The sequence below is a fragment of the Nylanderia fulva genome, unplaced genomic scaffold (assembly GCF_048542155.1).
Source record: "Nylanderia fulva isolate GAGA-0341 unplaced genomic scaffold, ASM4854215v1 Scaffold14, whole genome shotgun sequence".
Taxonomy (NCBI): Eukaryota; Metazoa; Arthropoda; class Insecta; order Hymenoptera; family Formicidae; genus Nylanderia; species Nylanderia fulva.
The window spans coordinates 3,754,678-3,771,697 of NW_028189622.1; the positions used below are offsets into that span (position 1 = coordinate 3,754,678).

Sequence of the window (17,020 nt, forward strand, 5' to 3'; positions counted from 1 at the left end):
ATCGAGCATCTAATCTTTTCGAAATCAACATTGTATATATAATAATAAACTCTCACGTTTTTAAACTTATCATTATTTCTCATGAAGTGTAAAAATAAAAAATTGTAAATTTAATATATATATATTCTGAAAATTATATTTATATTAGAAGTCTATAACTTTCATAAAATGAAACCTTATCAACTTTTTAATTCACTAGAATAACATGATGTGGATTTGAAAGCACTCGCGAGCGGTTCGCAAGGTGAACAATTCTAACGCATTCGTGACAATTGGAGTCATTAATTATTATACACACCGAGAGAAAGTGGAATAGAAGTCCTTTACAATATGAAGCAAATGCTTATTATAAAAAAATTCCAATTCCAAGATTTTATGACAGTTCGGAATATTGAGAAATTTTTATCTTCACGAAAATATTTTAAATATATATTTTTAAAAAATGGCAAGTTTACGTGATACACTCGAGCTCATCTTAAGCTCGTAATGTCAATAGTTTCACAACGCATGTAATCTCTATATTTTTCCAAATATAATTTTATATAAGGCAGTTTAGAATAAACTCTTCTCAGTTTTGTTTTTATCATAATCAGCTGATTGTCATAATCAGCTGATTCGTAGAAAACGTCGAGTTATATACTCCCATATAACGTGTATATTTTAAATTATGCGAATAACAATGGTACAAATTAGAACGAATTGCGGAACACGCGGGATCTAACAGAACCAACCTTTACCACTAGCAGGTTAAATGTGCTCTCTCAGTGCATCCTCCACACAATTCTCCGGACGTATTACACGTATACGCACATATACATACAATCTTTCGCCATACGTTGCCTTTCTCCCTCGGCTTTTCCTCGTGTGGTAATATGTCGAGCATGCGATGATCACGAAGGACGCGACAGCCTTGAAGCTGCCTGAGACATGCCGTTTCCAATTAAATTGAGCTGTAAATCGGAACGATCGTGTATTCTCCTCCTTCTCACTCTTTTTCATATCAATCTAAATTGTTGTTCTCCACTTTTATACTCGTGAATTCTTGTAAGACGGAGTCGAAATATGATTAATCGATTTGATTTCTACATTTATAATTTCTCAATTTAAAGAGTTCGGATATTAATTAATTATGTGTGTGGTAGTGGCAAATTAATCTGCACCGTTGCTTAAGGATTATTAATGATCGCAATTATTAATAAATAACTGTAAATAGAGCGAGTATAATATAATGATTCATTTATTATTGAATCCATTATCGCGATGAAAAAAAAAAATTAACGACTCAGATGCGAATCCTCGACTCGTCAATATTGCCATGCGATGTATACACGCGCGTGTTGATGACAATACACCCCGTATTCTTTCCACCTGTGATCTCGACATACTCCGAGGCGGCGAAGTAAACCGCGCGCTCAGCCAGCCGGGCATTTCCAACTCCAGTACTACGTAATTTCAATTACAGCGTATAGCCGGTGTTTAATACAACTTTGGAGTCATCGACCGACTAAAAATGCGCGTGAAACGCCTCGACGCGGAGCAGCGACGCGGCGCTTGTCGGATGTACTTGGTTGCGTTTCCTGCTGCGTGTTACTCAGTATCGGCTTCTGTTACGCCACGTTAAGACGAGCACGAAGGGCGACGCCCTTGCTGGCAGATTAGCGAACTGAACGGGCAGGTATCTCAATGCTCTGATGCCGTCTCACTGTAGACCGTATTCCTTGTATTCGAAATCAGATTTTCCTGCATGCGATTTATGACAGTAGAGAAAATTGTATCTGCAATTTTTAACCAGGGCAAGACTAAGTTTATATTTTATTTTTCTCATTTTTGTGACAATATTAATTTTATTCATTTTTGATAATTAATGATTTTGTATTGCTAGTAGATTAGTAAATCGAGGTATTTTTATATAAGTTCGATCAATACTAGAGAGCTATAAATTGTTAACTGATACCATATGTTTAACTGATTTTCATCATGACACAACGATTTCTCTCATGTAATTGTGACAAGTTGATAATTCACGTTGAAAACTTAAATCATTGAAGGATTGTGCTGCTAACTATACTGCATTAGAACCTGCACTTGAAAAGAACCAAAACCGATGATTGAAATGTCGTAATAAATAAACAATTTATAGCTAGTATTGGTTGAATTTATATAAAAATACCTTGATTTATTCATTTAAATTTTTCTACATTTTTCTTTGCTGATCGATATTGATTCACGGAGAGAATTTTCTCTTAAAATCTATCCTCGTGGTAATTAAAATCATGATAATCGTGGGACAATATGGTATGAATATTTACCACAATAAACTATTAATATATACATAATAAATTTTACTATGTATATAATAAAATTAATCGAACATATTTTATATCTTATTATGATAGATATTAATATTTTTTATTGTAGTAAATATTATCAATCAGAGAAACTCTTATAAAATTTCTAATACTATATTGTTCCACGATTAACATAATTTTCAGGATAAATTCTAAGAGAAAATTTGTTTTTATTATTGGCAAATTTTATTTTAAGTTTCAATTTATTAAAGTAATAAACGAAGTGAAAAACAACTTTTCAATCATGTACTGCAAATATGAAAGCAGAACTGAGATTGGTCGATATATACGGGAACATCTCTATTTAAATGACATGTCCTCGAAAATGGGGATGTCTAGTCATCAGGAATAACGAAGATGTATACATATAGTTCAATAAGATCTTGAATTTATAAAAATATCAAGTATCACGAAAAATCCGACAATTTTTACCTATTTTAAAAAATTTAATTTAAATCACAACATTAAAAAACGGATAATTTGTAACTTTATAAATTTGTTATGTCGTATAATTAATATTTAAATATTAATAGAATAAAATAAATATAACTTCCGTGAAACTTTGCTCCGCAAATAATCGTGCTCTTGTTACCGGAAGAGGAAAGTGGGTCCCAATCAGAAACGCGTGCACAATTAGACATTCCTGCGCCATACATGTGGTAAAAGTAGTTATTCGTTTAGCAGTATGCGGCCAGGGAAAACCACTGCGGAATCTGGCTCTGTAATGTTATCCCAGTCGTGACTTTGCGGGAAAATGCAGTATTTTAACGTTGCTATGTCATACCTGATCACGTGTCTTCAACTTTCCCCTACGTGATATTGAAGCTCATACAAATACAGGTTTATTTTCGAAATATTTCAAGAGTAAAAGAAAGCCAGCAAAGTCACTCTTGTAAAAAGAAATTTTGAATTATTATTAAATAAATATTGCATATAATTAGTATATCTCGTCGAGATTATACATAATAAATATGTCCTGGTCGATCGTTTATTTTCTTCGCGTTACGTGGTTTCATAAATTTTAGCAAGTTTACCGTCGCTATTATCATATTTTATGTGCCTCGTGTAATATTTCCACGGAAATTGATGATCCTTTAACTTGATAATTTAATTATTAATGTATGTATTAGGCTAGAGAAAAATTCGTAGCCACATACGACTGGCATAGGAATGAGAGGATTGAAATAAAGCGGCGACATGAGGTCGATAGGCGTAAACCTCAGAATTACGATGTATAATCGCTCGTTTCCCGCTGCGGTGTGCGACGTCGGCGACAGGTGCGTGTTACGAGGCCGCGTAAAATGTGGACGTATCTTATTTCCCGTTCGTCTTCTTCTTCTCTTCTGGGTCCGTTCGACTACGTCTATGGTATTCGAAAGGGTGGGGATCATTCGCGACGGATACCGTTACCGAACTCCTTCTTTGCGGCCGTCTCAGCATCTCCTTGCACTTCGCGTACCTGGACCACAAGCGGGATTGCACTAGACTGCAATCGCATCCTTCGGGATTTTCCCCTGTCCATTTATATCCAATATGTTGCGGTTTTTCCCAGTATCTTTTTCTGGCGAAAATCATTCGCGAAATTGCTTCGAATATTCCAATATGGTATCGGAAGAATTTTAGAAGAATTTCTCTGATTATATACTTATATCATAATAAAAAATATGTACATAGTAAATTTTATTGCATGTATACAGAGTGTATCTAAATAAATGCGAAAAATTTTAGATGATTCTTTGTCGAAAATTAAGGGGAATTTCTTACATAAATATTATATTCTTATAACTCCCTGAGGAGTTGCACTTTTCTAAAGGAGGTAAAAATTAAGTTTTTATTTTTTTTATCAAATTTTAGACAAATTAAAAAAATGAAATGGTAAATATACATCAAGTTTAATTTCTTTAATTTGTCTGAAAGAAAAAACTTACTCTTCAGGAAGTATAGAGTAAAATTAATTGAACATATTTTATGTCTTATTGTGAAAGATATATTAATAGTTTTATTATCATAAATATTAATCAGAAAAACTCTTAAAAATTTTTTCCAATACCATATTGTCCTACGATTATCATGATTTTCAGGGTAAATTCTAAGAGAAAATTCTCTCTGTGTAGTATTACCAAATTTTTGATAACAATTTTCTACATAAAAATTATATTTTAAGCATTTTGCACATGTACAGTGAGATGAATAATAATGCGATTCTTTAATATCTTTTATATAAGAGGGATTTAAAAAAAACAAACAACGATTACATTATTTATCAAAATTACATACAGAAATGTGAAATGTGAAGGCGAAATGATGTACCTAAATGGAAAAAATTAGACTCTAAAATGCTAAATTATCTTACTGTATACGTAACATATTACGTATTATACACCTTCGTAAATGATGTAAGCCAAATTTTTGCTTTCTAAAAAATATCCGATTTACATTATTTCACAAACGAGCAACTCGTATACAACAGCTTGTATTATCAACTGTGTCGACCAAAGGAAAGCCGGTGAGAGAAAAGAGAGAAAGAGAGAGACATTCGTTTAAAAATAAATTTAAAATCGCATTAGCAAACGAGAATATGCGGGCCATCGACCGCGTGAAAATCCCGTATGTCGAGTTATCGCGACTAATAACTATATATATATACGATCATCCCGAGAGAGAAGTGCCTTATCACCTGTATCGGTGTCTCACCGTGCCGCTTTTACGGGCGTGCATCTCATCGAAATCTTGCAATATGCACATATGTGTGACCATGAATGCGAGGAGGATCGCGACCAGACGGAGAGAAAAAAAAGTCATCGTTATCCATCCCCACTATATTATTTACAGAGTTTCTCTCCTTTCACCGAGCGTCCACGGGACCCATATTCCGGCGACCTCACCTCTTGCGATTAGTCGCCGGGAAGATACGACGGTGGCCGGCCACCGAGTCGACAGGTTTGCAACAAACAATTGAGAAAATAGAGCACGTTTTGCCAGAATTCCGTTCAAAGTCACCATCACAATTAAGTGCGAACAGTTTAATCGCGACGATTTCGACGTGGGTAAAAAAACATACAATATACACATAACATATAGTAGTCAATAATAATCAATAGTATATTTAGAATTTTCAAATATATACATTCGTATTTTCCTTCGTGACAGATGCATTCGGTAACTGTTGAAAAAAAAACGCTACGTTAAATCCCCGTGTAGTTCCGTTAAAAATTACGGTGGTTAAGCGTAAACACACCGTGATGCCGTTTGACCGTGTGATCGTCGACGTATAGAAGATAATTCCACGTAATATCGTTCACGATTCTGAAATATACTGTTTTTCCACGATAGATTTATCTGCTAACATAATTGCCGACATAATGCTGCATCACAAATTACGTCATCATTGAAAAGCATGGTCGTTAAATGTCATCTTATTTGTCCGCGACGTGCGTATAGTGCATACCAAATGTAAGTAATAAAAGAGGCGCGGTTGTATGTAAAATATTTAAACATACCTTCTTCGAACGACATTCTTTATTTCACAAAATCACCGGACAAGGCCGTCCGTCGAGGTCGCATAAGTCAAACGTCGACAAATTAGGAACATTTGCGACCTACGCGTGGAACGTGACCATAATATTATGCAATAACGAATTAAACCACATAGCTGCTGTCTTAAAAGGATAGACGTTTCGGTATTAGAAAATTATAAAGATATTAGATGTAGATTGAAATCAAATTTTTTATTTCAATTTTGCGCACAGCATATATTTATATAACAACAAATTATATAATATTAATCGGTTTGCACGCTACGAGAGAAACACTCATATATTTATTTAGTTTACGATACATAATTTGCATATAGTATTGCATAATTGCATTTCATAATGTATTTAGTATGTTTATTCATTTATTATTTATTATAACATATCTAGCAATAGATTGTTGCTAGCGATTTCTAGAGAGAGAATGTCTAAATATTTATTATTTTATATGTGTATGCAATCTAAAGGAAACATTTGTTGCTTATTATATCATTATGTATTATTTATGATGATTTAACGCGCGTGGACTCCAAAATTGAATCGAAATTCCGCATACGTGGTTTCTGACGATTCAGCTGCTTCACGATGGAAGTTGCTTTTTACGCACCGGCGCTTAATGTCGATTTATATAGTCCATCGATGCCGATTCCGATCGGCCTCGTCTTCGATTCGCTTGGCAAACAGTTACGCGACCGTCCAGCTACTGGGCCGCGAGGTGTAATAACGCGCGAGTTACGGTAGATTTAGCGCGCGATAACATCCGGCGAAGTCATTAACGTCGTGTATGCATCCGCGCCGCGACATATTCAGTACCCAGTGTCTCGACGCATTTCCTTCTGATTGAGGATTGTTCGATAGTCCGAATGAGCAATCATTCCTTTTTCAATAAAGATTCGATGAGACATATTTTTTTCGTTATTAAATATTTTTTTTTTCGTAGAGCGAGATCGAATTTTGATATATCGATCAAATTAATTGGTCAAAATTATAAGAACAAGCACAGATAAAAAAGCTTAATTAATTTAATATTTATTAATTCAGAATCAGCTGTTTTACACCTCTATCTCTTTCTTTCTTTCTCTCTCTCTCTCTCTCTCTCTTTGAAATTTATTTATTTTATATAAAATAAAAATTATTATAAAATTCTCGGGATATACATAATTATATATATAAATTATAGATTAAACTTAAATATAAAAATTATTTAATTTGAAAGATTGCGTCTATAAATTACATTTTTTAAAAATATATTGTATGTATATATAAATGTAAAATGGAATGAACCTCACAATATCTGTGGTTTAGAGAAAGTATACGATTCTTATATAAACACTATGCATGCATTAATAATAGACGTGTGTTTCGCGATTGATACATTGATACTTAAAAAGTACCGATATTTACAGCATGAAAAACTTGATGATACAATTTCCTGAGGAAATAAGAAATATATCTCTGATCTTGTATCTTTTCTAATTGACCGAGTTAACTTGTATATCCTATTTACACCATGTTTTTTCCATGAAGTATAACATGTACCGTTGCTCTCTCACGTTTGAACAAATTGCTGTAATTGCATTAGAAAAAATCAGTTCACGAATTGATTAACGTATATACATACACGAAATGAAATTTCACAATTTACGTAATAAATATAATAAATTTTTACACTTTGAAGTCTGTACATTTATATAAAATCAAAGGATTAGAGAGAGATTGCAAGACAATATTTTGTTTTATCTATGATAAGATAAAAGTTATAAAAATTATAAAAGATAATAAAACATATCTTGTGCAAAATCTTTCCATAAAAAAAAAATAATTTTTTATGCGACGTACGAACAAGTCGTTACTGCGCATTATGTAAGAAATAATTCGCGTAACTGACGATTCGTCTACTTGGTAGCGCACGACGTTATGAAATTATAATGAAGTCGCGATACGGTATTGCGCACAATTCGTAACTCTAAAACTGTATCCAAGGGTAATGGAGTGTTCAGGACGCGCCTTTTGGATTTTACGTTAGACGGCTTAAACGACAGTTATGGATAACCCATCGTTACCTTTGAATCGCGCTTATCGCGTTAACGAGATGGCTTTTATTAAGTAGAGTGGAACGGAGTTACGGTAACGCGAAGACCTAGTCCGCCGTTACATCTAAAGGCTAACACTCTGTGATCCTGCTCCTTATTTCTTTTTGTTTTCATAATTATTCCATCGAGAATCGTTGACATTCTCCTATCATTTAATAGTTCTATCGTTTAATTAAATGCATATCAATAATGACTATATATACTATTTCTCCATTTTATCACGAATTTTAGATACATAGATGCAGGTGCAAGAAAAATCTTACAGCGTTAAAAAAAATAAATTCAAATATATAAAAATTAATTCACAGCTCATAATGACATTATCGGTGTTGATTTTAGGAAAATGTTTTAATTAAAAAAAATATTTTATATTAATAAATTATATAAATTAAATATTTAAAAAACATATTCAAGCTTTAAGGAAATATAAACTATATTTATTGCAGTCATTATACATTCATTTTTCAACATATTTTTTAATATGAAATCAGAGCAGAGTTAGAGAGTCATGATCTGCTAGATAGTTACATCAGTTATGCATCTTCTATATACATAACTGAATAACCTACTTTTCCATTCAGCATTTTCTTTGCGACCTGATAACTATAATATTTTATAGTTTGTGTTCAATTAGCGAATTATGATCATATATAGGATTTTCATTAAAAATTTGAAGAAGAAGACAGAAGAATTTATTCCCACGTTTTTGATAAAACACGATTCGAGTTGCATTTTATCTATTTGATGCCTTCTTTTCGCGGAAATTTCATTGTATGGACATTAGCCGTGTCATCGTATAATGTATCTTTTCAGAGAAAAAGAGAGTCACACACAAAGTTTATGTAAGACGATAAGACACGACTAGAGATCGACGAGCATCGTGCCGTATCATTTCGACAACGCAAATCATTCGTGCTTTAATTTATGCGCTGCAATAATCCGCTAATATTTGTTGCGGTAAGCCGCATTTTTATTACATTTTTGTAGTGAAAGCAAATATATACGGTTAAATGGACCTTAGTATCACACTACGCATTCATTGAGCTTAAATTGGTAGGAAAAAAAGATTAAGCAAGAACCGAAAAATACATATCACATTTTTTAAATCAAATTGTTTTGCATTTCGTAAACGTAAGCAATACGACGTATTAATTAATTATAATTTTATTTGTGTCTGCGAGAAATTGTAAATTCAAAGTTTGCAAATAGACGTTTATCTGTAGTCTTTATATTCCGAGTGTAAATTACATCAAGACTTTTATGACTTCAATCTTTCGTACGATTGAATTCTACGAAATGATAAGTGCAGGCTAGATTGCAATTTTCGAGAAAAATTGTATATCTTTCAAATATTATTTTTTTAAATATACAGGCGACACAAAAATAATACTCATTTTTAAAAATTAATAATAAGATATCAAGTTTTTTTTCCATGAAAATTGATGACTGCTTTTAATATTTCCAAAGAAACTAAATAATTCTGTTATAGTAACTTGACACCAACAAAGAGAAAAATATGCTTACTGCATTTATGAGAAGTTCATTTTGCAAGTTCGTTAAATATATATTATAAAAATAAAATACTTTGCTCTAAACTCACAGAAAGAAAGATTACCCCTAAAATTTGCCCGAAAATACATAAACTTAAAATATAATCATTACAAAATTCTATATTAATATGAAATTACTAATGCGAGTATCAATCCCGATTTTCTGGACATCTCATCTTCCTCATATTTTTCATTGATATGATAACAATAGTCGCGGCCGCTGGAAAATCGTATCTTCATCCGCGTCTGAGAACAAATCTCGATTCCGATGATACGTTCGGGATTGGCGAATAAATCGGCGAATAAGTCGCGAACATGCTGAAGTGGGTGCACTACTGCCCGTTGCCGAGAGAACGCGCGATCGCGTCCTCGGACGCGAAGATGGTCGTTCCGGACGAGATCACGAGGGACGAGAAGGACGGGAGAAGGACGACCGAAAGAAGAAAGGATAGCTGCGGCACGGTGCGAAGTGCGCGAAACGCGAAAATCGCTACGCCGGACGCTATCATGAGGAGGTGCTTCCGGTTTGGGGTAAGGAGCAAAGGAATTTGACAGTCGGCTGCACACGGCGGTCTCGAGGTCGACAAAGGCTTCTTCCGACACGTGTAATCTCCGCGTATTAACAGCGCCGAAACCGTACATTTTTGCATTTTTTCCTTTCTGTTTTTTTGCTTTGTACAAATGGCAAATTCATTATTTTGACATCCTTGAGTCTAATAAATGTCATTATTTACTAGGCAGTTATATTCTTTCTGCATCTCCGCTGTACGTTTAAGCATTCATCTTTTATACATAGTTTCAAATCTTGATGTAAGAAACGTCTATAATATTGCGATATCCGGATACTTATTAATTATCAGGTATTAATTTTTATGATGCGTTGTTGTGCATAGTGAAGTAACTTCTCTTAACAATTACTGGATATGTCGTATATATGTCATACTGGTATTAAGGCATAATTTCATAATTTCTGTTATAATTATGAATAATTATCATATAAATGTAATCCATTATATAAATCATAATCAATAATATTTCTTCTTTCTGTATGGGTGTGTTATATAAAAATTAAATTAAAAATATCAAAAAGTTTATTTAAATGTAGCAAATACATATAAGTACCCTCGTGAATGAAGATGATGCTACATATTTATCATATGAATTAATTAACCATGTTTTTGCGTCTTTTTTTATATATTCTTACGTGTAATATAAACATAAAGAGATAATTGAATGGCGTATGATAATTTTAATTTTATTATAATTTTAATTGATCTTAGAACCGTTTTAATTTTATTATAATTTTAATTTTATTAGGTATAATTTTAATTGATCTTAGAACCGTTTGGATAAATATTGTAAAAAAATAGAGAAAGAATCCTTGTGTGGAATTCACATCATGTATTTCGATATAGACCTAACAAAGAAAATGTCCTATTCCCACATTTATAATATGACTTAAACTATAATCTGAACAAAGTCTAGTAATCACTGGGCAAAGTTAGATTGATCAAGGTGATTAGCGGAACTGGTCTTTATCTTTGCGGGAATCCTTGCGGATTATGTGATTACGGATCATATATGATGCGTCGAAGGCATCGCTAACTATGCGTTTCATGCTTCGCAGGGTTCGGATCCGAGGGTAGCGACCTGCAGAGGAAAGCTGCAGAACAAGCGGAGTAAGCTCAACCAAGAGATCAACAAGGAACTGCGGTTACGAGCAGGTGCCGAGAATCTTTTCAAGTAAGTACTTTCATATACATCCGTTCGATACTCTTATATTAATATAGAATTTAATATATACGCATATATAAAATTATACATTTGTATAGATGCAACTATATATAATTGAATATAGTAACTAAGTAATGTATTAAAATTCTATCAATTAATCAGTAAATTAATTAGAAATGTAGTCTTGTTAACTTTTTAACTTCACAAAAAATTAATTTGCGGAAAGGTTTTTTTCAATTATTTATAATTTGAAAATGATTGATGCTTTTTATCACAATTTACAGTCGTAAATAAAAAAATGTAAAATAAAATTTTGCTGGACAGCTAAAATAGTTATATCTATAGATAATTTACATTTGCGCTTACATTTACATTTGTATTCATTTCTTGTTAATCTCATTACAGGGCAACTACAAACAGGAAATTGAAAGAGACTGTCGCCTTGGAACTAAGCTTCGTCAATTCAAATCTGCAGCTATTGAAGGAACAGCTTGCCGAATTAAACAGCTCGGTGGAGTTGTATCAAAATGTCGATGGGTAAGTTTGATGAAAGAATTACAAGCTTTACTGATATCTGTGACAAATATATATGACATCGTATCGAACTATTTTTTTCTTTCAGCGTTGAGCCTATTATGCCGATGATACCATTGGGACTGAAAGAAACCAAAGATATCGACTTTCAGGATCCATTTAAGGTAAGTCCTGACTCAACGCGATGATTCATTTTTAGGATCGTCGTAATATTCCTGATGATTTTTCATTCGTCACAATCGTTTGCTTTGTCTCTATTTATTCGAGAGGCGGTACGTCTGGATTGTCTTCGAAATTTTCGAGATTCTTCTCCTTCTTCGCGAGATCCTTTTCATCCATTTGAGCTCGTTTCGCGAGATCTTTGGTCACCATCAAAAAATCATGAATATCCGAGGATGGTCCGATCTCCAAGAAGGCTCGCCGGGATATTATAGGCGGCCGAACTGTAAGGATCTTCGTTTCGCATTTGGATTCTTTCTTTTTCATCGATTCATCCTTTTTTACGATTATTGTACACGAGGCCAAGCGGGCCATACTGACGACCAAGTTTCCGGTGATTGTATTTCGTTGAACATTACTTTTCTCGACCGATACCTCGCAAGGCAGAGTCAACTGCAGAATCTTCCCTTTTATGGTAACTCGTACGTAAGTCGGGTTTACGTCGACGTCGACGTAAGAAGTATCTAAGTGCCTACAAATTTGAGAATAATAGAACAAACAATTTTAGTAAGTTTGATAAAGTATAAAATAGACCAAATTATAATAATTATTCGAATATATTAGAAATTAATTATTTCTTCAAAAATAATTTGCCACGATATATATTTTTTCTACCCAATATATGTAGATTTGTTTACCCAATTATCTTTTGCGTGAATGTACCTAATATATAATATTCGTGAACATAATATAATATCAATGACCTGTAAACGGAGACTTCGAGAATAACAAAATTAGGATCATCTTCATCGTTTAACTTGAACGACACTTTTGCTTGATTTATATTGTAAGGTCTTCCGTTTGGAGCGAACAATTTCAACACACGTTTAGGACGATCATCTCTTTTATTCGAAAAACGATTTTTCATCTCTTGTTTCTTCAAGGATCGCTCGGCGATGGTAATTCTATCTTCTGGCGTATGATAACTAGGTTGTTTCCAGAAACGTTCGTTCTCCGCTTCGTCATCATCCTGTTCTGTATTTGCGTTCTCCGCTTCGTTTTTTATTTTTTCATTTTCCTGTTCTTCTTCTACAGTATTCTAAAGGAAATATTATTCGTTCTTATTTGCATTTTTTTTTTACTTAAATATGTCTATAATTTAAATTGCTCACAGACTTCAAAATATGTTTACTCCAATATATATCTTATCTAAAGAAACAATTTTTTGTAGCCTTCTTGACAGTCTTTTGTTATTCAAATTAAAGTATTTTACCTTCTTTCATAAATTAACATAAAGATTTATGTTAATTGTTGTGGCCTTGTGAATTACATGCAAGTAGAATACACTCAATAATATTTAAATAATTACTGGATAATAACTGATCTATATGCTCTTAAATTACATACTAGCTCAGAAAGGGAATTACCGTGATGAAACGTTTCAGAAACGGGATTACCGTCCATTACTCGCATACATCGCAAAAAATTTACCGTCTTTATCTCTGTCATTTTAACTGCAGCATTGTGACGTGCCCGTTCGGTTATCCTGGTTTTCTCGTAGCGTTGATAACTCTCGATAACGTCGTCTCGTGCTCGCGCGTAAATCTGCAATGCTTTGATACGCTCTGATCTTTCGATCTCTTGCATGTCGAGCTCTCGCAATTGCGGAAGAGTCGCCACAATATATTGTCTATAATATTCGTAATCCGCGCACGGGTTTCCCATTAAGATCAGCTGCTCCAGATTCTCATTGCATCTAAGGGAAACACGTGATTGAATCGGCAATATTAAATATATTTATTATTTTTCTGTTATTTAATACTTAGAGGATAAACATTTAGAGAGAAAATATTTTGCAATTTTATCGAAATTTATATTTATTGTGATATAATATGTTTTGAGAGCAGTTATTATAAATATAATTATTGGTTATTTTATTTTGTAAATTTAATATATATTTAACGACAAACGTCATTTGTGAAAAAAATATACCTGAGACTTTTTACATTCTGTAGATTGCCGATGAAGTTGACGGTGAGATCTAACTTCTTCAAGCTCTCTAAGCCCTCCAGATTCTCAATAACCTCGATGTTATTGAGAGCCAAGTTCAAGTATTCCAATCTCTTCAGCATACTCAGATTCTCTATCTTTGATATAAGATTATTTTGCAACAAGAGGATCTTCAGATATCGGCAATGTCTATCTATCAGCTGGATTTTATCGATATTCTCTTGATGCAAAGCTATCTCTTCCAACGTCGATATTTCGCCCTCGTTGTGTTCTGAGCGTTTTCGTATTAATTCGAGAGTGATTTTCACCATTTTTTTATTAGTTTATAATTTTAATGAGAATTATTAATACGTAAATTAAATTCGCAAGCACGTCTCAAGAAGAAATGCGTAAATACACATTAAAAGTCAACACTGAAAAGTCTCATAGTTGCTATGAAAACATCGATTTAACATTGTTGGTCACGTGCTGCGATTCCACGTTTTACATGCACGTGTCGCGAATTATTGATTGCCCTGCGTAAACAATTTTTTTTTTTATATAGGATTTTATCTTGGAGCACTATAGCGAAGATGGCGAAAATTACGAGGAAGCTATAGCAGATCTAATGGAAACTAGACAGGTAAGTAAATAATATATGTGTCTTTTCTCATAATAATATAATAATCTAAATTAAATTTGTGAAAAATATAAAAAATTCTCTTGTCTCATCTTATAATGTAGAAACTCCTTGTTGGAGGCTGTTCCACATAAATTTTCTCTAATTTTAATACATAACATTTTAATGCGTAACATTTTTAATGCCTTGAATATAATTAAAATGTAGAAAAAATTAAGTTTAAGTTTAATATATTACAAACAAATATTTAATTATAGGCCACGAGGACACCAACTAGAGACTCAGCAGGCATCGCGTTACTTCTGCGTTATTACAATCAGCTCTACTTCATAGAGAGGCGATTTTTTCCGCCCGATAGAAGCCTCGGCATCTACTTCGAATGGTTCGACTCGTTGACAGGAGTGCCAAGTTGTCAGCGAACAGTCGCCTTCGAGAAGGCTTCGATTCTCTTCAATGCCGGTGCACTCTACACACAATTAGCTGCTAAGCAGGATCGTTTGACCGCTCGAGGACTCGATCAGGCGGTTGACGCTTTCCTACGGGCGGCCGGCACTTTTCGATACATCCACGAAAACTTCACGAATGCACCGAGTATGGATTTGGGTCCAGATATGTTGGAGATGCTCGTGCAACTGATGCTTGTAAATTTTTATTTAATCCTACTAATTTCTATATGAAATAAAATTTTCTTCGCTTATTTTTTTTTAATTATGCATATATTTTTCGCATATATATTTAATTTTTTATACATTATATATACATTTGCAGAAAATTTTTAACAATATACTTTATTTTTAATATATTTGTACATGATATATATTTTTACTTAAAATTGTTCTTCTAAAGTTTAAATAAAAATTATAATCCTATTCTATTGTGTCATAATTTTGATTAATTCTATTAATGATTAATTCATTTCATGTTCTCTTTTTTCAGGCTCAGGCAAGAGAATGTCTCTTCGAAAAATTGGAGCTTCAATCGAGAGACGGCAGAAACATCGATGTTTGTTTGGATCTTGCTCAAGAGGCTACCCAGGTAAAAAACAGATTTCTTATATACGATTAACTATCTATGTCTGGGAATTTTCAGTGTGATAAATATGAATGAATCATCGAGATAATTAATTTAGGTTGCGGCAATATACAATGACGTCCACGGATTGATATCGCGCGAACCGGTTCGTGACTACGTCCCGGAGACTTGGATTTCACTGATACTGGTGAAGCGCGAGCATCATCTGGCCCTTGCTCACAAGCATCTCGCAGTCGGTCTGCTGGACAGACCAATTGTCGAGCTTCGTGTAGAAACAAGGCTCACGTTGGAGCACATTCAGAAGAGCGATGGAAAGACTCAATTGGACATAACCGTTCCCAGAGATGATAACGAAAGGAAATTATTGGGTATTACACTCTCGTTATTTTATATATTTAACACTTATCATTTTGTTATTCAAATTGATATATCCAATATTATTTTTTTAATATTTCCAAGTGTTTTCTGATTCATTTTAATTATATATATTCTAGTAGTTTTTTATAATTATAAAGAACGAATAACACGGAAAAAAATCTCATCAATCATTGCAGGCAAAGCTCATCTCAGAGAAGCTCTCGTTTTGCACGACGAGAGTCAACGACTACAGAGAATGTGCCGCGATCTGAAGGGTAAACAAGCGTTAGCGAGGGTTTTGAAGAAAGCACAAGAAGCAACACTCGACAGCTATAATAGATTCGGCAACGAAGATGATTTTCGAGAATTGTTGGATCCGCCAGATATCATTGGTACGATATTTTTCGAATAAAATACATTAATTGTTGTAATTTAATTTCGTTTTCTGCATTTCGCTAGAAATTAATGCAAGAAAGATATTTGAAAAAATTATTAATTTTTTAATTTTCTATTTGAATATCAGCTTCTACGAAATTTCAACTTAGCATTACTCATCCGGATTTCGGGCAGCACGGAGTGGATGATCTATTCAGATCGTTAGGACCAGTAGCGATATTTTCGGCCAAGCGACACTGGACCGCGCCGCGATTGGTGCAGCTTCAAAGAGGTCCTGACGGCGAAGGTTTTGGATTTAGTGTACGCGGCGACGCTCCGGTGATAATAGCTGCCGTCGATCATAATTCGCTAGCTGATGTAAGAATATATTTATTAACAATTTTTTATTGGTTAAAAGTCGATAATCTAACAGTAACAGTATAATTTTTAATGATATTTATGAAAACGATTAATGACGAAAGAATTACTTTTTATTTTAGGTGGGCGGAATGAAGGAGGGCGACTTCATAGTCGGCATCGGCGACAAAGACGTCAAGTGGGCATCTCACGAGCAAGTTGTACGAATGATAAAGCAATGCGGTGACTTTATAAATTTAAAATTAGTCACACCAATGGACAGAAATTATTTAAAGGTATGAATGATAAAATTCATAAT

The 17,020-nt window shown here is 33.5% G+C and overlaps 2 protein-coding genes across 5 annotated transcripts in view; one reads left to right on the plus strand and one right to left on the minus strand.

Annotated features, from left to right (window-relative positions):
* The window catches only part of Rhp (GTP-Rho-binding protein rhophilin), a 30,574-nt gene that overhangs the window by 12,232 nt on the left and 1,322 nt on the right, over positions 1 to 17,020 (plus strand). For 2 of the 4 annotated variants that reach the window (XM_085480192.1, XM_085480193.1), the window contains exons 2-11: positions 11,152 to 11,267; positions 11,664 to 11,795; positions 11,881 to 11,956; positions 14,506 to 14,583; positions 14,838 to 15,221; positions 15,517 to 15,615; positions 15,710 to 15,980; positions 16,167 to 16,361; positions 16,493 to 16,722; positions 16,845 to 16,997. In XM_085480192.1, coding sequence (XP_085336318.1) covers positions 11,152 to 11,267; positions 11,664 to 11,795; positions 11,881 to 11,956; positions 14,506 to 14,583; positions 14,838 to 15,221; positions 15,517 to 15,615; positions 15,710 to 15,980; positions 16,167 to 16,361; positions 16,493 to 16,722; positions 16,845 to 16,997 — 1,734 coding nt within the window. Of the gene's footprint in view, positions 1 to 5,239; positions 5,392 to 9,382; positions 10,056 to 11,151; positions 11,268 to 11,663; positions 11,796 to 11,880; positions 11,957 to 14,505; positions 14,584 to 14,837; positions 15,222 to 15,516; positions 15,616 to 15,709; positions 15,981 to 16,166; positions 16,362 to 16,492; positions 16,723 to 16,844; positions 16,998 to 17,020 lie in introns of those variants that run through there. The other 2 variants (XM_085480191.1, XM_085480190.1) reach the window with 2 other exon arrangements.
* tilB (touch insensitive larva B) lies at positions 11,532 to 14,342 on the minus strand. Its single transcript, XM_085480194.1, has 4 exons — positions 13,944 to 14,342; positions 13,419 to 13,707; positions 12,716 to 13,050; positions 11,532 to 12,483 (listed from the first exon to the last, which is right to left on the minus strand). Exons 1-4 carry the CDS (start codon positions 14,270 to 14,272, stop codon positions 12,051 to 12,053), a joined length of 1,386 nt encoding a protein of 461 aa, XP_085336320.1. The 5' UTR covers positions 14,273 to 14,342; the 3' UTR covers positions 11,532 to 12,050.